Source organism: Bombina bombina, chromosome 7 (assembly GCF_027579735.1).
Source record: "Bombina bombina isolate aBomBom1 chromosome 7, aBomBom1.pri, whole genome shotgun sequence".
NCBI classification, from domain to species: Eukaryota; Metazoa; Chordata; class Amphibia; order Anura; family Bombinatoridae; genus Bombina; species Bombina bombina.
Window position 1 is genome coordinate 144204845 of NC_069505.1, and position 27634 is coordinate 144232478.

The window sequence follows — 27634 nt, forward strand, 5'->3', positions numbered from 1 at the left end:
CTTAAAAACATGGATCATTACTGATCATATTTTCTATAAAGGGTAAGCTTAATTATTTGTAGGATAGGCTTATGCTTATCTCAAGCATTTTTAACAATCCCCTACAGTGTGTATCTTTACCACGCTTAAAGGGACAGTCAAGTCCAAGAAAACTTTCATTATTTAAATAGAGAATGCAATTTTAAACAACTGTCCAATTTACTTGTATCACCAATTTCGCTTTGTTCTCTTGGTATTCTTAGTTGAAAGCTAATTCTAGGAGGTTCATATGCTAATTTCTTAGACCTTGAAGACTGCCTCTAATCTGAATGCATTTTGACCACTAGAGGGCATTAGTTCATGTGTTTCATATATATAACATTGAGCTCATGCATGTAAAGTTACCCTGGAGTAAGCACTGATTGGCTAAAAATCAAGCCTGTCAAAAGAACTGAAATAAGGGGGCAGTTTGCAGAGGCTTAAATACAAGGTAATCAATGAGGTAAAAAGTGTATTTATATAACTGTGTTGGTTATGCAAAACTGGGGATTTAGTAATAAATGGATTATCTTTCTTTTTAAACAACAACAATTCTGGTGTTGACTGTCCCTTTAATGGAAGTTTATTCCATGAATCAACCACCAGTGAAGCGGTGCACTTTCAGCTTCAGCTTTATTAAGTCCCTTAGTATACTTGAAGGTTTTTATCACATTACCTTTTCCTTCTCTTCTCTAAGCTATACATATCTAGGTCATCAAGTCTTCCTTCGTAAGTTTTATTCTATAGACCATGTACTATTTTAGTGCCCCTCCTTTGAATAGTTTGTAGTTTATTTATATCCTGGAGATATGGCCTCCAGAGTTACATACAATATGCAAGATGAGGCTTAAATAGCTATCTGTAAAGTTGCATAAGAACCTTACTAGTTCTGCTGCAAATACCTCTACCTATACAACCAAGCATTCTACTAGCCTTACTTGCTGCAATACAACATTTTTACATGTTTACAAAATTTCAGATTATCTAAAATAATAATTCACAAGTCCAGTTTCTCTTTTATAACAGTTTGTAAAATGTAACTGAGTTTGTAATTTTTTGATTTTTCTTTCCAAAATGCGTAATTTTGCATTTTGTGATCAACTTTAGATCCCAGTCATTTGTTCAGTCCTCCAGTTTTTTTATATCACTTCCACACATTGTACGTTATATAGTTATGTTTTGGTGATGCTGGAGTACTTGATAATCTGTGCATTATATTTTAATCAAATTACAAATTAATATTCTTCACATTTATATGCTTGCTCTATTTATCTGTTTGTTTGTTTTTCTTTAATGCAGCATTCTGTGAAGAAGGATGCAGATATGGGGGTACCTGTGTGGCTCCAAACAAATGCCTCTGTCCCTCAGGATTCACAGGAAGTCACTGTGAGAAAGGTAAACATTCTCAGATGTTTTTATCTATTTAAATGTGAAGCACAAGCTAACCACTGATTTTAGAAAGCACAACACAGTGATAAAAAATAAAGTTTATTTTTTTTTACCCTATTGCGCCTATTGTTAGAGTTTTCCGTATCAGCCAATGAGCATTTATATTACGGTATCAGTTCTGTTAACGCATTCATTTCATACTAGTTCCAATTTAAATATTATGAACAGCTTTAATATACTGTCTTGCATGTAAATAAATAAATAAAACTAATATTTTAATTGTTGTTTTTTATATTGATTATACATATTTTTTACATAAGTCCATTTTTTAAATCTATATTAGAATAGGTCAGAAATTAAACAAAATATTTACTACTGTACAGAATACATGTTTAAAATAATTGAATATAGTAATTTTTTGCCCAATAAATACTTTATAAATTATGTGCAGATCTGCGATACACTCCTAAAAAATGCAAGAAAAAAAATGTTTTTGTTCATTAAACTTAGTTTGATGATGATACAATCTGTTGTGTAATTATTTTATTAGGTGATGTTTAGCAAATGTTTTTTTTTACTTATGCCAATTTTGAGAGGGGCCTGGAACCTAACTCCCTCACTTCCCATTGACTTAAATTATAAACTGGGTTTCAATTTACAATGGTTTCGATTTACAATCATTTCTTCTGGAACCTAACCCCGGCGTAAACTGAGGGCTACCTGTGTGTGTGTGTATATATATATATATATATATATATATATATATATATATATATATATATAATTGTTTAATTTTATTTTAATGTCTCCATAAACTAATAAATGTTATGGAAATGAACGACTGGCCCACAAGAAGTCTGCATGTTGTAACAGCCAGGACTATTCCAGTATTATGTTACTTTCTTTTTCCCCTAACAATTATCTGAATAAGCTGAATTCTGTTGATTACACCAAGAGACACATTTATACAGAAAGACACACCAATAGATCAGATACATGTAAAACTAATTCATAGGAACGGATGAACTTGAGAATTTGGATATTTGAATAAAATGATGACTAACATTGAAATCTATATGAAAAAAATATTTGAATGCCACTATTTAAATTCTACATTCAATATTTCTCTCTTACATTTCATAAATCGATTTTTTTTTTACATTTTTATGTAAAACGTAATGTTATTCAAACATTCTATATTTATCTATAATCTTTGATGCAGAAAATGAGCAGTACCGTGTTAGCCAATATATTTAAAGAAAGTAAAAATCCTTTTGTAAGAAAATAACAGAAGTGATGCACAGGTGATACCTTTAATAACTAATAGTGGATACAATTGCAAGCTTTCAGGACATGGAGGTCCATTTCATCAGACATTTTGATCAGTCATATTTATATACAGTATACAGGGTAAGGTATATGCGTTTAAAAATGACATGCAGTATGTAAGGTATGAACATTTGTTGTGCTGTAGTTGTATGGTCAGAACTCAGAGCTTTGGCAAATGTCAATTATGTAATTATTTAATATAAAGAAATTAGTAGAGTTGCCATGTCCCTGGGAAATATATTAGTTCATAAAGCCATGGTCAGATTCCACACTGAATTGATAGAATTAAACAGGCTTATGAATTTATATTCCCAAATCCTTCTTTCCTTTTGATGTGATTTGATCTGTTGAAATGTTTACCTACCGTTATTTTGTTGATGATTGTGTAGATTCATTCTCTTCCTGAGTTGTTGTCCTGTTTCTCCAATGTGTCCCAGTGGTGGGATTTAGCCAGTTTGCAATGGTTTGTGTGAAACGGTTAATACATTTTTTTTTTTAGGGAATACAGTGCACTATGTAGAGGAAGATTAAAAGTTGTGTGGTATTGCTTTACTGCTTAAAAAATGGCCTTTGCGTGCGGTATTGATATTACAAGTTGTGAGGTATGGCTGTACCGCGATCATTATAGCCTATACCGTAATGATCCATTCCGCACTCAAAGACCTGTTATATTTTGTGAAACAAAAAAGTTTCATAAAACCCCTTAAAAATATGTTACAAAGTACACTAACACCCATAAACTACCTATTGAGCCCTAATCCGTCATCCCCCCTCAATGTAACTACTAAAATAAAGTATTAACTCCTAATCTGCCATCCCCTCACATTGTGAATACCTAAATAACCCATTAACCCCTAAACCTAACATCCCCCTAACTCTAAATTAAAGTTACATTATACTAATTACCTTAAAATAAATAGAAATATACCTGTTAAAAAATTCTAAGATTAAAGGGACAGTCAACACCACAATTTTTGTTGTTTAAAAAGATAGATAATCCCTTTATTACCCATTCCCCAGTTTTGCAAAACCAACATTGTTATATTAATACACTTTTTACTTCTGTGACTAACTTGTATCTAAGCATCTTCTGACCTCCCCTAATCACATGACTTTTATTTATTATCTATTGACTTGCATTTTAGCCAATTAGTGCAGTGTCTGCCACTAGCCACGGGCGTGATCACAATGCTATCTATATGGCCTACATGAGCTTGCTCTCCCCTGCTGTGAAAAGTAAATAAAATAGAGGCGGCCTTCAAGCGCTTAGAAATTATCATATGAGCCTTCCTAGGTTTGCTTTCAACTAGAATACCAAGAGAACAAAGCAAAATTGTTGATAAAAGTAAATTGGAAAGTTGTTTAAAATTACATGCCCTATTTGAAAAATATAAGTTTTCTTTGGACTTGACTGTCCCTTTAAAATAAAAAACCCTAACATTACAAAAATAAAAAACTAACATTACAAAAAATTTAAAAACCTAACATTACAAAAATATAAAACCTAACATTACAAAAATAAAAAACTAACATTACAAAAAATTTTAAAAACCTAACATTACAAAAATTTAAAACCTAACATTACAAAAAATTTAAAAACCTAACATTGCAAAAATATAAAACCTAACATTACAAAAAATCAAGAAATTATGATTACAAAAAATAAAAAAGCTAACATTACCAAAAATAACAAACAAAATTATCTGAAATAAAAAAGTTATTCCTATTCTAATACCCCCTTAAAAAAACACCCAAAATGCCCCTCCCCCCTTTTTGTAGGGCATTGCCCTAAAGTTAACAGCTCTTTTTCCCTGAAAAAAAACAAAGTATCCCCTAACATTACAGCCCCCCAAAATAAAAAAAAAACAACTAATTATCCCATTGCCCCAAAAAGGGCATTTGTATGGGCATTACCCTTAAAAGGGCAATCAGCTCTTTTTCTGCCCATAAAAATAAAAAAGCCCTAATCTTAAAAAAAAACATCCCCCCAAAAAAAGAAACTAACACTAACCACAAAATCTGTACTCATCATTGCTGAAGTCCGGGGATCCATCTTCTTCCCGGTGGCAAAAAGGTCTTGATCCAGGCAGCTGCATCTTCCTGCAGCGCGGTGGCGGGGTCTTCCAACACGGAGGTTCTCTTCATGAGATTGTCTGCCGCACACTGAAGATTGAATGCAAGGTACCCCTTTTATATTATAAAAAGGGTACCCCTGCATTCCTATTGGCTGAAAAGCCAATAGGATGAGAGCTGCTTAAATCCTATTGGCTGATGTGTATGAGAGGAGGGGTGGGTCTGGTAATATTTATTTTAGTTGTCTGTCCTTCTGGAGAGTTTAATGTATGTCTCTGGCAATTTTAATGAAAACATCTTATTGCTGGTTATAGGTTACGATACAATGTACTCTGTTATTCTCCTCTTTTGGCCTATATTGCAAAAGTATTTCCCTGGGTATTTTGGTGGCTTTGAGAACCTGGTTTTCTATTATCTTTGGTTGGTAGCCTTGCTTACTGAATACAGTTTAAAGGTATTTTAGATGTGAATCCCTGTCAGTTTTGTTTGAGAAGATACGGTTGTATCTTAATCTAGTTTTATCTTAGCTGCAAATTCAGAACAAACAAATGTGGCCAACATTTGTTTTTTTAAACCCTACTAATTATTTTTAAAGCTGGTAAGTGTAAGCAGGAACTGTCTAAGGCCTAGATTTAGAGTTGGGCGGTAGCCGTCAAAACCAGCGTTAGAGGCTCCTAACGCTGGTTTTGGGCTACCACCGGTATTTAGAGTCAGTCATTAAAGGGTCTAACGCTCACTTTCCAGCCGCAACTTTTCCATACCGCAGATCCCCTTACGTCATTTGCGTATCCTATCTTTTCAATGGGATCTTTCTAATGCTGGTATTTAGAGTCGTGTCTGAAGTGAGCGTTAGAAATCTAACGACAAAACTCCAGCCGCAGAAAAAAGTCAGTAGTTAAGAGCTTTCTGGGCTAACGCCGGTTTATAAATCTCTTAACTACTGTGCTCTAAAGTACACTAACACCCATAAACTACCTATGTACCCCTAAACCGAGGTCCCCCCACATCGCCGCCACTCAATTAAATTTTTTTAACCCCTAATCTGCCGACCGCCACCTACGTTATCCTTATGTACCCCTAATCTGCTGCCCCTAACACCGCCGACCCCTATATTATATTTATTAACCCCTAATCTGCCCCCCTCAACGTCGCCTCCACCTGCCTACACTTATTAACCCCTAATCTGCCGAGCGGACCGCACCGCTACTATAATAAAGTTATTAACCCCTATTTCGCCTCACTCCCGCCTCAATAACCCTATAATAAATAGTATTAACCCCTAATCTGCCCTCCCTAACATCGCCGACACCTAACTTCAATTATTAACCCCTAATCTGCCGACCGAATCTCGCCGCTACTGTAATAAATGGATTAACCCCTAAAGCTAAGTCTAACCCTAACACTAACACCCCCTAAGTTAAATATAATTTAAATCTAACAAAATAAATTAACTCTTATTAAATAAATTATTCCTATTTAAAGCTAAATACTTACCTATAAAATAAACCCTAATATAGCTACAATATAAATAATAATTATATTATAGCTATTTTAGGATTTATATTTATTTTACAGGTAACTTTGTATTTATTTTAACCAGGTACAATAGCTATTAAATAGTTAAGAACTATTTAATAGCTAAAATAGTTAAAATAATTACAAAATTACCTGTAAAATAAATCCTAACCTAAGTTACAATTAAACCTAACACTACACGATCAATAAATTAATTAAATAAAATACCTACAATTATCTACAATTAAACCTAACACTACACTATCAATAATCGGAACAGCCAATAGAATGCGAGCTCAATCTGATTGGCTGATCGGATGAGCCAATCGGATTGAACTTGATTCTGATTGGATGTTCCGCGATGGCGGGATGAACATGGATCCGGAAGAAAGAAGATTGAAGATGCCGCTTGATAGAAGACTTCAGCCGGATCATGGACCTCTTCAGCTCCCGCTTGGATGAAGACTTCAGCCGGATCATGGACATCTTCAGCCCCCCGCTTGGGCTTGGATCAAGACATTGGAGCCAGGACGGATCGGTGTGATACCCGGCGAGGTGAAGATAAGGTAGGAAGATCTTCAGGGGCTTAGTGTTAGGTTTATTTAAGGGGGGTTTGGGTTAGATTAGGGGTATGTGGGTGGTGGGTTGTAATGTTGGGGGGGGGTATTGTATGTGTTTTTTTTACAGGCAAAAGAGCTGAATTCTTTGGGGCATGCCCCGCAAAGGGCCCTGTTCAGGGCTGGTAAGGTAAAAGAGCTTTGAACTTTTTTAATTTAGAATAGGGTAGGGCATTTTTTTTATTTTGGGGGTCTTTGTTATTTTATTAGGGGGCTTAGAGTAGGTGTAATTAGTTTAAAATTGTTGCAATATTTTTCTAATGTTTGTAAATATTTTTTTATTTTTTGTAACTTAGTTCTTTTTTATTTTTTGTACTTTAGTTAGTTTATTTCATTGTATTTATTTGTAGATATTGTATTTAATTAATTTATTGATAGTGTAGTGTTAGGTTTAATTGTAGATAATTGTAGGTATTTTATTTAATTAATTTATTGATCGTGTAGTGTTAGGTTTAATTGTAACTTAGGTTAGGATTTATTTTACAGGTAATTTTGTAATTATTTTAACTATTTTAGCTATTAAATAGTTCTTAACTATATAATAGCTATTGTACCTGGTTAAAATAAATATAAAGTTACCTGTAAAATAAATATAAATCCTAAAATAGCTATAATATAATTATTATTTATATTGTAGCTATATTAGGGTTTATTTTACAGTTAAGTATTTAGCTTTAAATAGGAATAATTTATTTAATAAGAGTTAATTTATTTCGTTAGATTTAAATTATATTTAACTTAGGGGGGTGTTAGTGTTAGGGTTAGACTTAGCTTTAGGGGTTAATCCATTTATTATAGTAGCGGCGAGATTCGGTCGGCAGATTAGGGGTTAATAATTGAAGTTAGGTGTCGGCGATGTTAGGGAGGGCAGATTAGGGGTTAATACTATTTATTATAGGGTTATTGAGGCGGGAGTGAGGCGGATTAGGGGTTAATAACTTTATTATAGTAGCGGTGCGGTCCGCTCGGCAGATTAGGGGTTAATAAGTGTAGGCAGGTGGAGGCAACGTTGAGGGGGGCAGATTAGGGGTTAATAAATATAATATAGGGGTCGGCGGTGTTAGGGGCAGCAGATTAGGGGTACATAGGGATAATGTAAGTAGCGGCGGTTTACGGAGCAGCAGATTAGGGGTTAAAAAAAATATGCAGGTGTCAGCGATAGCGGGAGCGGCAGATTAGGTGTTAATAAGTGTAAGGTTAGGGGTGTTTAGACTCGGGGTACATGTTAGAGTGTTAGGTGCAGACGTAGGAAGTGTTTCCCCATAGTAAACAATGGGGCTGCGTTAGGAGCTGAACGCGGCTTTTTTGCAGGTGTTAGGTTTTTTTTCAGCTCAAACAGCCCCATTGTTTTCTATGGGGGAATCGTGCACGAGCACGTTTTTGAAGCTGGCCGCGTCCGTAAGCACCGCTGGTATCGAGAGTTGAAGTTGCGGTAAATATGCTATACGCTCCTTTTTTGGAGCCTAACGCAGCCATTCTGTGAACTCTAAATACCAGCGGTATTTAAAAGGTGCGGGGGAAAAAAAGCACGCATAGCTAACGCACCCCTTTGGCCGCAGAACTCTAAATCTAGGCGTAAGAAAGTAACTGGTGAGAAATCAGAAATGGATTTTGAAGGAAAATTCTAGTGTAAAAATAGAGTAATTTATTTTTAAACAAATTCTTTTTTTTATTATGTGTTTAGTCCCTGCAAATATGTTAACATACATTTAAAGTCATTGTGCAGCGCTGGTCTAGTTAATGAAATGGATGAGGAACCGATCAGACACATGCATACTTAAAGGGACATAATACTCATATGCTAAATCACTTGAAACTGATGCAGCATAACTGTAAAAAGCTGACAGGAAAATATCACCTGAGCATCTCTATGAAAAAAAGGAAGATATTTTACCTCACGATTTCCTCAGCTCAGCAGAGTAAGTGCTGTGTATAAAAGTTATACTGTTCCCAGCTGCAGGTAAAAAAAATAAAAAAATAAAGAAATGAACAGCAGCCAATCAGCATCAGCAGTGCTGAGGTCATGAACTCTTTTACTGTGATCTCATGAGATTTGACTTAACTCTCATGAGATTTCATTGTAAGCTGAATAGGGAAATAATATGAGAGGGCACGAGGCTCATCCTTTCAGCTGTCCCAGGACAGAGATACTAATATGCTGCTTAGAAATCCTTTACAATGGGATGTGGCTACCGAGGAACTTTTGAGGTAAAAAAAATCTTTCTTTTTTACATAGAGATGTTCAGGAGATATTTTCTAGTCAGCTTTTTACAGCTATGCTGCATCACTTTCAGTGTTTAAACATTTGGGTATTATGGCCCTTTAAGTGTTCTTCAATCATTGGCTGCAAGGGGTTGTCCCATGACTGTGGTAATTAACAAAATAGTATATTTTACTTTAACATTAGAATGTCCCTTTCAGAGCTGTGGGGATCCTATAAATGTTCACATATTGGACTTTGTTTATAAAGCAGTGGATCGAAATTCAGAGCCCTTGCAGTGCAGGGTGTTGTGGTATGCACTAAAATGTCTAATATAAAGAGGAGGATTTAATGAGTACATTAAACGCCATAGGAATCAGTAACTCAAATTCATTTTGAATTTGCACCAATATCATATGGCAGCTCTGGTGATTTTTTTTCTTTGTTTTCTAAGCTATTCCAATCCAAAAGAAAAACTTCAGTTTAAATTATCAGGGGGAAAAAAGAAATACACATTTATTTAAAAACAATGTAACAGCAACTTCTAGTTAAAAGCAAGAAAATACAAAAATAAAATAAAAACTATCATAAACAGTATCACATGATTTTTATGTGGTGTCTTGCAAGAACTTTCACAGAAACAAAATATATGCGACCAACAATAACAAAAAAAAGCTGGTTAATTAAATTATGATGAAAACTATATTTAAATGTTTTTGAATGCCATTTTTTTTACTTGACCATTAAAGGGACAGTCTACACCAGAATTGTTATTGTTTTAAAGATAGATAATCCCTTTATTACCCATTTCCCAGTTTTGCATAACCAACACAGTTATAATAATATACTTTTAACCTCTGTGATTATCTTGTATCTAAGACTCTGCAAACTGCCCCTTTTTTCAGCTCTTTTGACAGACTTGCAGTCTAGCCAATCAGTGCCTGCTCCTAGATAACTTCTTGTGCACAAGCACAGTGTTATCTATATGAAATACGTGAACTAACACCCTCTAGTGGTGAAAAACTGTTAAAATGCAATCTGAAAGAGGTGGGCTTCAAGGTCTAAGAAATTAGCATATGAACCTCCTAGGTTAAGCTTTCAACTAAGAATACCAAGAGAACAAAGCAAAATTGGTGATAAAAGTAAATTGGAAAATTGTTTAAAATTACATGCTCTATCTGAATCATAAAAGTTTATTTTGGCCTAGACTGTCCCTTTAATTTTAGTAATGTTCTAATTAACGATAAATTAAACAGTTTGAGATTGTGATATAAAATGTTTATTTACACATAGTAAAACAACTTTACAATATATTTTATTTATTTACTTTGTCCACTTTTCCTGTATTTTAAGTCTGTCATTTGTACATTTTCCATGTATGTGTCAATTCAGGCTTCACAAGCCCAACCCTTTTCATCTCTGTCTCTAACTGATAAGATACTAATATAAGGAAATGTTAAACAATGGAGACTGTGGCTAGACTTGTCTACTCCAGTAACAAAGACAGGATGGCTATAAGTCAAGTGGCAGGGTTAGTTTGGATATAGAAAGCCAATTGCAGAGCACAAGGTGATAACTTTATCATGTTTAAAACTCTAAACACATTATTACAGTCATAAATAATTATTTGTTGTGTACAAGTTTCAAAGTTTGGATTTATATTTCATTTTTATTTTATAAAAAAAAAGACTTTGTAACATGTAAACCAAGCAAGCCTAAGAGCTTAAAAAAAATAAATAAAAACACTGTCAATCAACCTAGAAATGATACTTGAATAATGTGTCCAAGGTGTTAAATATGAAAAGTCTGTAAATCTTTTGAAAAGCTGTTGGAAAAGTGTTTTCTTATTAATAAGAATATCAGTGTGAAATGGTCACTGTTGATAAATGTCAGGTATGGACCCAGTGGTGGAGAAGTGTCTCAACACACTGGATAGGACCCAGGACAGGACCCCTAGGTCATATGAAGATCTTGTCACAGTGCAGGAAATCACAGATTAATAGTCAGAAATAGTCTGAGGTAAAAACTTCTTGCAGATGAAATCCAAATCAGAATCCAGGAAGAGAAGTCAGACAGGCCAGAGGTCAGTAAGAAACGGGCAGATGACAAACACGAATCAGCAGGCAAAAGCGTAGTCTCAGGAACAGGCAAAGGGCAGTAACAGCAAAAATCAGAGTAAAGGGATAATAAAAGGAACGGTCAGGTAACAAAGCCATGGTCAAAGTTCAGCAGAAAATATAGCAACAGCAAGCGCACCCAGGAACACTATTCAATATACGGGTACTGGAAGGAAGCAGGAAGCAGCCTTTTATAGGCATCTGATTAGGCAATAGCCTCAAGAGGTAAGGAGAGAAAAGCAGTAACCAGAGGCTGCAGGTTCAAATCCTGGCACAGGCATAACAGAAATCATCTCTTTTAAAGGTTTAGCGATAGTTTGGTCAAATGCATAAAAAAGCATAAGATAAATAGGTTATTTATTGGTTTTTCAAATGTTATTTCTACTGACATTCTGATTTCATAAACCAACTCTTCAGTCTATCTTTCCATTTGAAGATATTGAGACCAAAGGGAAATATGTATCATATTTAAAAAATAAGATAAAATAGAAGCTTCTGATTAAATTTAATTATATTATTTTAATTTAGGCTCTTTTTCATCCTCCGTGGAACCTTACTGGTTTCTTCAGTGGATAAAAAAGGCTTAATGGTTTATTGCCTTTAAAGTGAACACAGAATTCAGTTGAACAGTGTGCTACTTCACTTTAGCAATTAGTAATTAATTAGTTAATTAGTCTTCTTCCCCAAAGCTGAAGTTCGACTAATTAATTAATGGCAACACTTTGGACTCCGGTTTGCTGTAGGCATGTTTAGTGCAAAGCTCTTTGTTCTGCTCATAGCTGTTTGTCTTGTAGTGTATAACCAGTAGCTCAATATACAGGGGTGATGCAGAACACAAAATGGTAACAGGCATGCAAATCTACAGCATTAATTATGTATCCAGGTAGCAAAATGTCATTTTTATTCTTCATTCTTCAACATTGTTGCTGGATATTGTTATTGGTAGGATTATTATTATTATTCTGCCACTTTTTCTATTGCCCATAACTCTTGAACTGCTAATGCAAAGCTTTTGAAATCAGGTATGCTGGTACAGCCTATTGCTCTGCTACATCTCATGCAATATTGAACTCATAGGTCATATGGTTAGGCAGCCATATTTTTTTTGCAACAAATTTCGAGAAACACTTAAAAAAAATTCAGCTCTGGAACTGCTTGTGTTACAACTTTGAAACTTGCTGTGCTCAGTGCTGCTATGACCTAGATTTGCTATTGCTCAACAGAAGTGCCTTGGTCACATGATGTGGCAGCCATCTTGCATTTTGCAAAAGTCTTCCTCTCTTAAACCACTTAGTGCAATGAAGCTCAATTTTGCACTTATGCTTCTTGCAAGGTCCTTTATCAAGTTTGTTCAAATATTCTGGCTTTTTTTTTTTTTTGCTGGTTCTCTCTATTATATAGAAACATGTGAGCAATCTTTATTAGTTAATTGACCAATCAGGACTGTGGTAGGTGGTCTCACTGTCAGTATTAAGCCCAGTAGTGGAGATCATGTTTGTAGTAGAATTTAGATGTAGAAGGTTACCACTGAGGCAAATTTTATAGATGGGATATAGATTACCAGGGTTAATTAGTGATGGGGATTCTTGTAGAAGGGTAATTTGGTTTAATGGCAGGTAATGTAATATTAATGGGTGAAAAATAGAACTGAAGTGGGTGAAGGGACACAGATTTTGTGTAGGTAAATGCTTTTAGGCACTAGCTGGCAGCAGTGTTTGCACACCCTATAACATTGTTAAAAGCATTCTTGTAAAACTGCTGCCATAAAGTGTACTAGACCATTTTTAAAAAATAGTAAACTCTGTCTGAATCATGAAAGAAACATTATACTTTACATTTACCCAATTAGAGAAGAGCTATACAAAAACCAAGGGCCAGTCATCTGGGCTAGGTTTGTAAATTAAAAACAAATACCTTAACACTAACATAAATTATACCCAACATCATTCATGTTATTTCATTTCTGAATATAAAAAAAGAAAACTGTGGCTTAAAAGGAGAATATGGATAGTCTAATTAAGACTGAAAATAAATGTGTGATTTGTCCATGTGACATGATATTCAGGATTTTTTTTAATTAGAAAATTAAATTTAAGAATTATGATTCTCTTCATTAACTCATAAAAAGGTTGAATAAATTCCCTACTAATTAGCTACTTGAATATCACATTACATTCATGAGTTCTAATGCTATCATCGTTTCTTAAACTATATTGCTGGTGAAAATCAGTACTATATGGAGACTCTCAGAACATTACTATTATACTAACACTTTGGGTTTCAGTGGATGTGAATCAAATGCTATTGCACATCAGAATATTCATAATTTTTAAGGTTTGCTTTTGCAACTTTAATTAATGATTCATTTATAGGTAATCTGATAGGTATTGCAATTCTTTCTAACAGAGGTTGAATGAGCTCCGTCATCTCTGGGAGAATTCAGAAAATTGGAGAGTTCCCATAGCAGCAGAAAAGAGGGAGCCTATTCTTAGGGCGTGATGATCTGAACCTCGCAAGTTCAGACGCAATTTTTTACACCAACCCTCGCAGGGGCTACCCTGGTGCAATTATCGTGAGGGGCAGTCCCAGTGAGTGGTGAGATGTCTCTTAGTGAAAGTAATGGAACTCGCTGGAAAGGTGCAATTCACTCCGTAGAGCAAATTTAGCAGTGAACAGGGGGCGCACTTTAAAAATTAACTCCTGCAGCCAATATAAATACTATTGCCTATATTTTCATCTGCATGTGTTTTTCTATTAGTTATAAGTATGTTGAGTATTTTACTTTTCTTTTACTTAGAAAAAACTGTGAGAACTGCAGTGCAAAAATCTTTACAGAATTAAGCTAGGATTAGAGAAACAATTTCATATACGCCCATGGAACACCCATGTTCAGCCAACTTTACAAAAAAAACAATTACGCTTTGTATTTTGTACTTATAAGTATGATTTTTGCACATCCTGTGTACGTAAATTATGATTTACACAGATTTATTCCTGTTTAATGTGCATACAAATTTTAAGTTTTTGATAAAAATACAATTTTTGGTGAACAATTTTGTTACGACTTTTGATGCAACTTAACAATTATGTTCTGCATCTTTCTGTGTAATTGGTTCAATTATTTATTTTGTATGATGATTAAAATACAAATTTAATGGTGCACTTTTGCAATGTATGCATCTCCTCCCCATGCGAAAATGTAGTATATGCCCCATAGCGAGATATCCTGTTTTCAAGGTTAAAAGAGACTTTAGATCATTTCAACAGGAAAATAGAAGTATTGGCAAGCATTCTTTAATATATATATATATATATATATATATATATATATATATATATATATATATATATATATATAAAATTAAAGTGTATATATATATATATATATATATATATATATCAGAGTCCCAGCAGGACAGAAAATCCCGGTTGACAGTATGGAATGAGGGCACATTTGACCCCCACTTCCTAGGAAGAAATGGATGGTTCCGCAAAAGGGGTGGGGGCTAGTAGGGGGTTAAATACCCCTGTCAGGAAAGGACGTCACAGTTAAGCCCAAGAGCAGCACGATAGGTGGTGTTTTCCCGCCCTCCCTTCCTAAGGTTTTTAGCTTGGTGGTGGTAGTTGTCGCAGCAATGGCGGGGTGCTTGCTATGGTCTATTGAGGCTTACGCCTGATGGATAATGGCTGGTACTTTTGTTGGTAACAGAAAGGAAAAGTGATGGTGGACACCCCGCCCTGAGAAGGGGTGGGGGCTTATAGCGAGGACATAAAAGCAAGCACTGTGTGGGTTTTAAGAAATCAAAAGGTGTTTTAAAATGTTGAGAAGTTAAGAGTTTAACTTGTTGATTGTTTGTTTAATAAATAAGCTGCAGCCTTTTCTTTCCCAAGCTGGTGGTCTTGTCTTCATTGATGAGTGGTAGAATGGATGACTTAGAAATGTGGGGTCAAAGCACAGTCCTTCTCATATCATATAACTGCCAGGGTGCACATCAAAAAAGCAGAAATGTAGCAGAAGAAAGAATGGCACTCTCTGGACTTGCATAAAAATGTTACCTTTATGTATACCAGTTTAAAAAGCGGCATAACGTTTCTGGATTCTTACAATCCCTTTATCAAATGCCAATGTGTGATCCACCTCCACCTAATTGTATATATATATATATATATATATATATATATATATATATATAGTGCTTTTTGTAAAATAAAAGGAAAAAAGGTGCCAGTACTCAAAAAAGCAATGTGTTTGTATATATATATATATATATATATATATACACATATATATATATTTTTATATATATATATATATATATATATATATATATATATATATATATACATATGTGTGTGTAATTAGAATATATGCACTGCGAGTCGGTGTCCTTTTAATTTAAATTAATATAATGCAAGCTACTATACCTAAAATTTGTCTCCTGGAACTAAGCTAAAATGTATCCCTGAACATAAGCAAAGTTATTATGAAATTATGTTAGTGCCGATTGATTTAACGCTTCATATTGTTTATGTTTGTAATTTACCCATATTAGATCTACTGTGAATTTTGCAGTCATGGAATGAAACAAAAATGTGCAGATCAGATTGATATTCAGAGAGTCTGAATTCTGTGGTGGCCTTTTCTATACTAGAAATTACTCTTTTTCCATTTAGTAAATGTAAAAACAAAAATGTATTTTTCTAGCGTTCACCTGCAAAGGCATGTTTAAAACTTTGAACAAGTGCTGATAACTATTGCACATCAGTTGTAGAAGAAAAACAAAAAAAAAATCTCATTACGTGTAAGTGGCATTAGTGAATATGAGAAAGTAAGGTAAACTATATTTTGCATATTTGTGTGTTCATACACAAAGCCAACAGATTTCAGCAGGTAACATTACGTTTCTTTGTAGTACAGATTTTTTTTTTGCAAATGTATATACGGTATATTAAATGCCTCCTAATCCTAATTTTAAAATTAATTTTTGTACATTGTATATAGAAATGTTATGTTTATGTAAACCATTTCATTTGTTCATTTGTGTCATTTAAAGGGACATGAAACCCAATTTTTTTCTTTCATGATTTAAATTGAAATCTTTTTTATTAACATTTTAAGAAGATACAGCATGTGACATACAATTAAAATAATCCTTAGTTTCACTATCTCCGTTACTGAATTACTAATTTAGTGGGCATGCATAATCTTACAAAATATACATTTTTCGAGATGTGTGTCCAAGTATTCCACTTATAAAGATAGTTAAATTATTTCATGATTTAGAAAGAGCATGCATATGTAAACAAAATTCCAATTTACTTCTATTATCTAATTTACTTCATTATCTTGAAATCCTTTGTTTTAAAGCATATCTAAATAGCTCAGTAGCTGCTAATTGGTGGCTGCACATAGATGCCTCATGAGATTGGTGCACCTATGTGCATTGCTATTTCTTCAACAAAGGATACCTAAAGACTGAAGCAAATTAGTTAATAGAAGTAAATTGGAATGTATTCTCTATCTGAATCATGAAAGCAAAATTTTACTTTTCATGTCCCTTTAACCCATTTACATGCACACCAAGAATATATTTTTTTTTAATCAATGTGAGATGTGCTAATACTTATGCTTCTTAAACTATACATTTATTTGTAGATTTAGGGCCTTTCAATAATAAAGGCTTCAAAAAATATATTAACTGCCTAAGAAGATTTAAACCTGTGGCACTCAGTATATAACTCTAACCACTTTTTTTTTTACTATTAAGCTTTACACTGCTTAAAGGGACATAATACTCATATGCTAAATCACTTGAAACTGATGCAGTTTAACTGTAAAAAGCTGACAGGAAAATATCACCTGAGCATCTCTATGTAAAAAAGGAAAATATTTTATTTCACAATCTCCTCAGCTCACCAGAGTAAGTTCTGTGTAAAATGTTACACTTCAGCTCTTGCAGACAATCAGCATCAGCAGTGCTGAGGTCATGAGCTCTTTCACTGTGATCTCATGAGATTTCACTTAACTCTCATGAGATTTCATAGTAAACTTCCTTAAACTGAATAGGGAAATAACATGTGTGCACAAGGTTCACTCCCTTGCCTGTCCCGTGACAGACATACTGATTTGCTGCTTAAAGTCCTTTACAATAGGATGTGAATACTTAGGACATTTTGAGATAAAATATCTTCCTTTTTTTACATAGAGATGTTCAGGTGATATTTTGTAGTCAGCTTTTTACAGTTATGCTGCATCAATTTCAAGTGTTTCAACATTTGGGTATCATGGCCCTTTAAAGGAATAGGAAACTCAAAATTAAACTTGCATGATTCATATAGAGCATCTAATTCTAAGACACTTTTAAATTCACTTCTATTTTCAAATGTGCTTTGTTCTCTTGGTATCCCTTGTTGAGAAAGAATATACACATACCCTACACTAGTGGGAGATAGCTGCTGATTGGTGCCTGCACACATTTGTGTCTTGTGATTGACTAACTAGATGTGTTCGGATAGCTGATCCAAATCATGAAAAAAACATTTGGAGTATCCTGTCTCCTTAATCTGATTATAAGAATATCCTTTTTTTTTTTTTTTTTTTTTTGTAAAGCGTTAGATATTAGACATTAGACACAATTAAAACAAAATGTTAACTGCAGGCATGTAATGAAACTACATTAGTAGTTTTAGGGACAGTGTACTGCAATTTTTTCCCCCTCATCTTTTATGAGTTCCACATTTTCAATTTCACTTGCTTGAGTGTATTACTTGTTTGCAAATAGCTTCCTTACCATTATTTTGTTATTTCAAATAGCTAAACATTCAGTTCTTAAAGAGAGTTTAGAATAAATCACACTCCCAGTGGGGGTGGCACAGAGAGGTATTAAAATGTTCATTTTCCATTGCTTTCTCAAAGTACTGGTCTCACTGCATATACAGTGAGAGATGAGATAAGGGTGATTTTATGCATATAGAGAGATAACAATGAGTTTTGCCCTCTTTGTAAACACAGCCCATTTGACTGGGTTGTAGTTTCACTTATTAGAAACAGCTATTCCATATACAAAAATAAACCCAAAATAGCTATTTCCCATATAGTTTAAACTCTGCAACTGATATAATAAGATTATAGAAACACATTAAGGGGAAACCAACTTTACAGCACATAATCCCTTTATGTGGAAAAAAAACAAAACAATTCTAGAGTGACAGTCATTATATTCACTGAATTAATTAGGCATCATGTTTTGGCGTGTATACTTTGCTTCTGTGTAGATATGGGGGAAATCTTTGAAAAGCTGTAAAAAGTCCTATTTTAACAATTTGAAGTGGCTTAGTTAGGTCAAGTGACAGTGTAATACACTAATTGAGGTCTATTCTATATAGCATGCTATGGTTTAGTAAAATGACACTGTGATATGTGGACTAATTGTGCAAATCCTTTAATGTGTGACCAAAGAAGGGCTCAGAAGCCTGCAACAAGTGTAAATTTGTTTTTTCTAACACATAATGTTACATATTACTTGTTACAAGAAAAGTTCATTACATATTTAAATAACCTTACAAATATATACTGTATATATATATATATAAACCAGATATTGGGTAATCCTAGGATTACACTGGTAAAACAGATACACAAGTGGCTGTGGGTAAAGCCCTATGTATGATCAAAAATCCCCTCAGAGTCATTGAGTCACTGCATCAAACATATATAGCATTCACTGTAATTCCCCCATGTTCACTATCTTTTTTGCCTCCCCCTTGGTGGTTCAAGTTGGTGGATGCCAGAAGATCAGTGGGTGCCTTCCTTGAACCCCCTAGGTGGAGGAAAAAGAAATAGTGTAGATGGGGGAATTACAGTACAGTACATCGGCTTTACCCAGATTTCTTACTTTACCCGTAACATATATATATATAATCCTTTAAAGATATGCACTCCTCATCCGTTTGTAATTGCCACGGTGCTAACAGGCTTAAATCCAACTCTCATACAAAGAAAGCACTCGGTGGACTTGTTAAGATGCAATCCATAACTTTTATTACAAAGTTATCATAACGTTTTGGGTTCCGGACCGGACCCTTTGTCAAATGATGCAAGAAAATATGCATCCCACCTTACATCCCAATCTTATATACCTACATAATACCAACTAAAATGATTAAAACATAAATGACACTTAGCCCCATTGAGACCAGGCTGGTTTTGCATGCACCATTGCTGCTCCGTATGGCGTAATGACGTCATCACGAAGCAACGCGTCCGATAAGTCATCCCGTCCTAGAAGTGGCCGGAGAGTAACCTGACAGCTGTCAAATCTGTGATATAATATGCAGACTCATACCGATGAAAACATCATTGGTTTAAGATGCTAGATGTATATTGACTAATACACATACAGAACGTAAGGGGCAAGGGTCAAACAAATTTAAAATTCAATGAATACACCAAACATGTGTACCACATTTCAGCACGTAACATCCTATGTCCACATACATCATGTATACACTGCACATCATACTATGCTATATACATCAATGAAGTACGATACACTGGTTATAGAAAATATAGAAAGCGATCACCTGTATAAATCGCATGATATAATCAGTAACACTTAGGAATAATACAACCTGTTAATGGGGTTGACACTAAGCGCCTATTGCTAGAGGGACCCTTTGCTTTAATAAATTGACCCCTAGCGGTCAGAGAAGTGGATAATCAGAGAGAAAATTATTAAAGCGCCAAAAGGACAAAGGCCGGGTCTAAGTTTAAAAATAATATGTCATTTATTTAACACAATAAAAATATATAAGAAACAATAAAATATATACCTAGAGTACATTAAAAGATATAATCATGGATCCAAGATTTTACAATAAGTAACAAAAAGTAAAAACAAATATATACAAAACTTGACTAGATCAGTACTTTGGACTGTCTAAGAGTATGATATGTTGTGTTCAAAAGGTACAAGCAATGTGTCTGCTGAGGGGTATAACCGTGGCTAGGGTAGCTGTCTAAAATGAATTGACAGTGCTAAAAGATGGTTAAATGAATGTTGTGAAAGCTTATGTTTCAAATTTGATGTGAAAAAATAGTGCAAACAAACGTTAACAGAAGAACAGTGTAAAATCAACAATATTGACACAACAAACAATCGTTAAAATTGTGTGGTGTTAATCAAACAAATAAGGTGATTCAAGTGTTATAACATGATGGCAAACTCCAAAAAGCAAAAAATTGGAATAATAAAAAAGAAAGAAAAAATATCCTGAAAATAGTGAACAGTCAAACAACAATGAGGAATGTCAGAATTGAAAAAAAATGTACTTGTATGTCCCAAACAAATGCAGTAGTATTTCTCCCAGTGTTATTTCTCCCAAGTGTGAGGTGCAGATAGGACTCCTAAGTGATGACCCAATCGGTCAGTTCAGTGTTCTGCCATATTGATCCTTTCTGTCAAAAAAACAAGAACAATAATAGTGCAGACGTTTTCCAAAATAGCTCCCTATCAGAGTATCACTTACCAGTCGACGCGTTTCGGTCATGCATTGACCTTTATCAAGACTCAGTCTTGATAAAGGTCAATGCATGACCGAAAAGCGTCGACTGGTAAGTGATACTCTGATAGGGAGCTATTTTGGAAAACGTCTGCACTATTATTGTTCTTGTTTTTTTGACAGAAAGGATCAATATGGCAGAACACTGAACTGACCGATTGGGTCATCACTTAGGAGTCCTATCTGCACCTCACACTTGGGAGAAATAACACTGGGAGAAATACTACTGCATTTGTTTGGGACATACAAGTACATTTTTTTTTCAATTCTGACATTCCTCATTGTTGTTTGACCGTTCACTATTTTCAGGATATTTTTTCTTTCTTTTTTATTATTCCAATTTTTTGCTTTTTGGAGTTTGCCATCATGTTATAACACTTGAATCACCTTATTTGTTTGATTAACACCACACAATTTTAACGATTGTTTGTTGTGTCAATATTGTTGATTTTACACTGTTCTTCTGTTAACGTTTGTTTGCACTATTTTTTCACATCAAATTTGAAACATAAGCTTTCACAACATTCATTTAACCATCTTTTAGCACTGTCAATTCATTTTAGACAGCTACCCTAGCCACGGTTATACCCCTCAGCAGACACATTGCTTGTACCTTTTGAACACAACATATCATACTCTTAGACAGTCCAAAGTACTGATCTAGTCAAGTTTTGTATATATTTGTTTTTACTTTTTGTTACTTATTGTAAAATCTTGGATCCATGATTATATCTTTTAATGTACTCTAGGTATATATTTTATTGTTTCTTATATATTTTTATTGTGTTAAATAAATGACATATTATTTTTAAACTTAGACCCGGCCTTTGTCCTTTTGGCGCTTTAATAATTTTCTCTCTGAATAATACAACCTGTCCACATAATATTATATGTGACAGTTGAAAAAAGTCACAGTCCCATCTTCAGGCGCTAATGGTAGAAGGGGCTGAAGTCCAAGTAGGTGTTCAAGCCCTTAGGCATAATGGTATCCAAAGTGTAGATCCACTTACTTTCCCTCCTCAGTAGGGCTTTCGCTCTGTCGCCCCCTCTAGACATGGGGGGTATGTGGTCGATCAACATTGTTTTCAGGCTAGCAGCGCTGTGTTTCTTCTGGCAGAAATGCCTTGCAACAGGTTGATCAGAGTCGCCTGTATCAATGGCTTCCCTGATCGCACACCTGTGATTAGCCATAATGTCTCTGAATGATGTTATACTTTTCCCAACATAAAACAGGGAGCAGGAGAAAATGAGGATATAGATGACGTAGTCACTTGTACATGTTAAACAATGGTGGATCTTATATTGTTGGTTTGTATGAGGGTGCTGGAATGAGGAACCTCTCTCTCAACATGCTGTTGCAACTGTGTATACCCTAATCCTCTAATAACAGTATATTGCTCTGGTTAAGAGTTATAGGTCACATATGATTAATTCACTTTTATGCATAATTAAGCTCAGACTGATTTTTTTATTATGTTGCACACTGTACTATGTGATAGGGTGGTTACCATGACCACCATTTGGCAGTTTTTTGGTCCTAATTGGGGGGTGGGAATGTTTGTTATATATTGTTTGTAATATGCATGCACTGTGTCTGAGGAAGGGGATTCGGTCCCCGAAACGTTACTAATTTTCACAGTAAAGAGTTTTTGAAAAAGACCAGAGAGTGCAAGTTTTCTTGTTCATATATATATATATATATATATATATATATATGTACAATATACTAGTACATAATATCTTGCTCATCAAACATAATCTAGCAATATGAATAAGTGATAAAAAATACAACTACAAAACTTCATACTTGCAAAACAGTTTATGTAAATGTAAAATATTCACATTGATTTTATAATGGTAGAGATGTCTTACTAAATAGAATGAAACATCTCTCGAGGAACTGACTGTGGGCGTTATGGTCATGATTTTTCACCTGAAATTAGGTCCAGCATGAAGAATTTATAAAGATTTGTTGTGCCCTTTGAAATATCTTGTCTTGTGGCTGTGTCTTGTCTTATTTGTATTTCTATTTAAAGGACAATAATAGTCAAATAATTATATGCTGTAATTCAGTACTTCATTGACCCTGCATCTGAGTTGTGTGACTAGCACTGCTGATTGGATCAGTGGCGGCTTTGCTTGGGACCAGTATCATAGGTTCAACTTTTGTAAAATAACAAGCTCTAGCGAATTAGAGCAGGCAATTTTTAATTATTTTTTATTTTAACTATTATGGTCCTATAACTTTTTTTTTGTGTGTGTGTGTGATTGAGAGGACGATTCTTTTATTTTTTTTGTTTAAATAAGTTTGTTCTATAAAGTTTTGAGGGCATTTTATTTGTTTTAATGAGTTTGTTCTGTGATGTTTTGAGTGTATTTGAGAGGTGAACGGTTACAATATAGCCGTTATTGATTATGGAGAGTGATATACAATTCATGGATGTGACAAGGAGTGGCAAAAAAGTTTTTGAAGCTTTAAAGTTTTTGCTGTAAGTTTTTTTTCTGATTTTAATTTCGCAACCGTTCTTCATTGAATCTAGGATACTGACTTTGTTGAGGGGTAAATAAGGACACTATTTTTTATCATTCAAAATAATTCAAACTTTAATTATAGCAAAAGATAAGTTTGCTGTAACTGTAAGTAGTAAAACAATTAAATACATAAATAAATATTTTAAATATTAGTACTTTTAACAGGTTGTAATAATTTCCTGTCACTGAATTAAATTGCTTCTTGTATATTTCTTTTCTCTTACTGAGGCAGTAAATGCTCCTCAGGATCTAACAGGTATAAAAGCAAGGCTAGGCGTCTGGACAGCTTAAATTGTGAAACTCTCACACCTTCAGACATCCCTAGTGAAGCCCGGAATTTTGATTTTGATGAAAGGATTTGTCCTTGTTTGGCTTTAAGCAGTATGGTGCCCTTCACGGCTTGTCACAGCCATTAGGAAAGATTATGCAACTAATAAAATATAATACTGCTCTTCACTAACAATACTATTAAATGTTATTATACCTAGTTAATGAATATGTTTTGTTTTTAATGCATTTTTGATTAATCTTTTATATGTTCTCGTTAATGAAGAGACCTTATATGCAGTTGTAAGTAGTAATACTGCAATATCTATTGTGCCGTTAGCATAGTTGGTAGGCTAACTGCACTCCCCTAAATCACCCTCTGTACTGCAGAGGACATAAAGCCATTAGCTTTCTTGTTTTTTTTTTTTTTTTTTTTTTTTTTAATACAATTAGCTGAATACTGCTGAGGTTTAAATTTTACTCTTAGGGATAGAAATTATAATATAATGGAAACAATACAGAAAAATAAAGTAATAAAATCATAGATTTACAAAGAGAAGAGATAGACCATACTTCCTTTATCAACTGCAGCATGTATAAGCAGATACAGAGCTAACCTTGTTACAGCGCCACCTACTGACCAACTTACTAAACACACCACTTACACATGATCTATCCTTTAGTTTCTCCAACATGTCATATTAACAGTGTTTTTATCACCACAAGCTGAGTGAAGATGATGTCTTTTAAATATCTAAGTAGTTTTATGTTGCATGCTTTTAGACACCAAGGTCCCACTGTTAGATGAATTGGCTTTTTCTTTGCTGTTTGCATTACCTTTTTTATATTTTAAAGTTTTTGTACTTGCTTCATTCATATGATAATCTGTGATATAATACATTTTGTAGGTTTAACACAAAAACTTAGCTCGAACACTTTAATCTATAAAACATGTACTTAAATTAGCAGGACAGTCTAGTACTACAGAATTTTTATTACTTAAAAAGATAGATAATACCTTTATTATCAAGGTCTGACAGTCTCACCGTGACCAAACACATCTAACAGGGACCTGAAGATAAGGAGAAAACAGTGTAAAGCGTTAACACTGATTTCCAAGGAGGTGATAGTTTTAAGTCTAGATAGTGGTCAGAGTTCGTTCCCTGCGACATCTAGAGCCAGCATTCGCCACAACTCTCACTGAGAGGATTACATGGTTACTCAAAAACCCCAGTCCACACATGAAGGGAAAATACCCATTAATGGACTACAATTTTCTTCTAAAACTCCTCTGCCATCCTCCTATATTAAAGAAAGGCAAAGAATAACTGGGGGGATAGGGAAAGTGGGAGGCATATTTATAGCCTTTGGCTGGGGTGTCTTTGCCTCCTCCTGGTGGCCAGGTGTTGATATTCCCAATAGTAATGAAAGAAGTTGTGGACTCTCCCTGCCAGGGAAGAAAATAATTTATCTGGTAAGCATACATTTTGTTATTACACATACTCCAGTTTCGCATAACCAACACGGTTATATTATTTTAATGTTTACCTCTGTGATTACATTCAATCTAAGCACTCTGCCCCTTATTAAAGCTCTTTTGATATACTTGCATTTTAGCCAATCAGTGCTGACTCGTAAATAACTCCCCGGTAGTGAACACAATATTATCATTATGGCACTCATGAACTAGTGCTATCTAGCTGTGAAAAACTGTCAAAATGTATAAGATAAGAGGCGTCTTTCAAGGGCTTAGGAATTTGCATATGAGCCTACCTAGGTTTAGCTTTCAATAAAGAATATCAATAGAACAAAGCAAATTTGATGATAAAAGTACATTGAAAAGTTGTTTAAAATTGCATGCCCTATCTAAATCATGAAAGTTTAATTTTGACTGATTGTTAAAGGGACATTCCAGTCAAAATATAAATGCTCAGAGATTTATTGCATCTTTGAATAGAGACATATTTGCAATATACATGTATTGGCAAAAATGCTTCTATTAAGAGTTATAACTGTTTTAGTGTTAACATTTTTCTCTGCACGTGCATGTGAAGCATAGTTAGATATTTTTACTGCACCCATATTTTAAAAAACGCAGCTGCTCAGATCATCAGTGGGACTTGTATCATGTCAGCAATTAACAAATTGAGTCATTATCAGATGGTACAAGCACCTTAGGCTCTCCGAACAAGTGTTATGTTTAAAATGCTGGTGCACGGTGCATACTTAAATACACTTTTGAAACAGCTATAGCTTTGATTAGAAGCATTTTTGCTAATGCAGATATATTACAAAATTGCTTCTGTTCAATACCGAAATGCATCCATGTGGTTTTCAATTTTGGCTGGAATAACCCTTTATTTTCTGATTCCAGTAAAAATTTACAATTGCCTAGACTTTTTTTTTTAAATCAGGGCCAGTTTAAAGGGACATGAAACCCAAATTTTATTTTCATGATTTAGAAAGATCATGCAATTTTAAACAACTTTCTAATTTACTTCTATTATCTCATTTGTTTTATTCTCTTAATATGCATTGCTGAAAAGCATATCTAGATAGGCTCAGTAGCTGCTGATTGGTTGCTGCACATAGAAGCTTCATGTGATTGGCTCACCCATGTGCATTGCTTTTTCTTCAACTAAGGATATCTAAAAAATGAAGCAAAATAAATAAAAGAAGTAAATTGGATTGTTGTTTAAATTTCTATTATCTATCTGAATCATGAAAGAAAAATTTGGGGTTTAGTGTCCCTTTAAGTATGTAAACCATCAAACTATATTTGCATAATATATTATATATATATATATATATATATATATATATATATATATATATATATATATATATATATATACACAAAGTAGAAAACTCCTCTGACTAGCAGGAGTTGTTAACTTTTGAGAAAGGTGCACAAAACTGATAAAGGTTAAAAGTAGTTAAAAAGACATGGACCACTGAAGGTCCAAAAATGTGTACAAATGATATTTATGTACTATTTATATGAATGAAATACCAAAAGTGAATACCAGAATTAAAAGTCAAAATAAAATTTGCTGGACACAGATGGACAAAGGTAAATGAAATGAGTGGTGTGTTAGGAAAGATAATTATCTATTCTCTATACCAGCTGCTGAAAATACAAAAACTAGAAGAGTGGGAATCCCTTTTCCAAGAAATCCCTGAGAGTGAAAATGAAAAAGAAGGTACTGGAAAGTATTTAGCGCTAGGTATAGGAGGTAGTGTATGAATCACTGAAGGGTTAATGAAAGGTTAAAAATATTAATATATTAGTAATAAAAAACAATATGACACGATAAGGCATAAAGCACCTATATAAATATATGGAATAGAGAATACTGATGGAGGGTTAATCAGATGGGAACACAATAAAGTGAAATAAATATCACAGTTATCCAGAATGTGCACACATCAAATAAAATATCAGGTTAAATTCCACTCTTAACCCTATGATGTAATAATTAGCACGTAAGTAAATGGTACAATGTCCATGATAGAGTAGGTAATTCGTAAGATGCGTAGAGTAGGGAGAAACAAAACTGTGTAAACAGATGGAATACACTCAAAGACCCCAACGGTTCTTCCCTCTTAAGTATTCTACTTACAAACTCATACCCCAATCGTATGAGGTAAGGTTGAAGCGGTGATGGCTGTGCTTGCTAGTAATTCCAGCGTTCGTTGGCTCACGTAAACACTTCTCCCCAAAGACAGACTCCCTCACTGGTATACGATCCCTTAGCTGTCAGTGCTTCAGGTTTAGTCAGTGCCTGAATCGGAGTCAGCTCTCCCACTAAAAAGAAGAAGAATCAATGAAAACAAAGAAGGGAATCCTCACTGGGTATTTTAAGGGGTATATCTGTCCTCATGTAGTAATTTCAATACTCCACTGAGAGATATTTAGCATCCATAGCGATTCACAATAATAGTATGCACTCTGGTGCGCTCCTCACCACTGTTACTCTCCCGCTCCCAGGTATGGATGATGTGCGTTACCTGTA

At 34.2% G+C, this 27634-nt stretch overlaps 1 protein-coding gene across 1 annotated transcript in view; it reads left to right on the forward strand.

Annotated features, from left to right (window-relative positions):
• Positions 1 to 27634, forward strand: part of NELL1 (neural EGFL like 1) — a 1753035-nt gene that overhangs the window by 1443068 nt on the left and 282333 nt on the right. The window contains exon 15 of the mRNA XM_053689313.1: positions 1318 to 1413. Within this exon, the coding sequence (XP_053545288.1) occupies positions 1318 to 1413 (96 nt within the window). The remainder of the gene's footprint in view (positions 1 to 1317; positions 1414 to 27634) is intronic.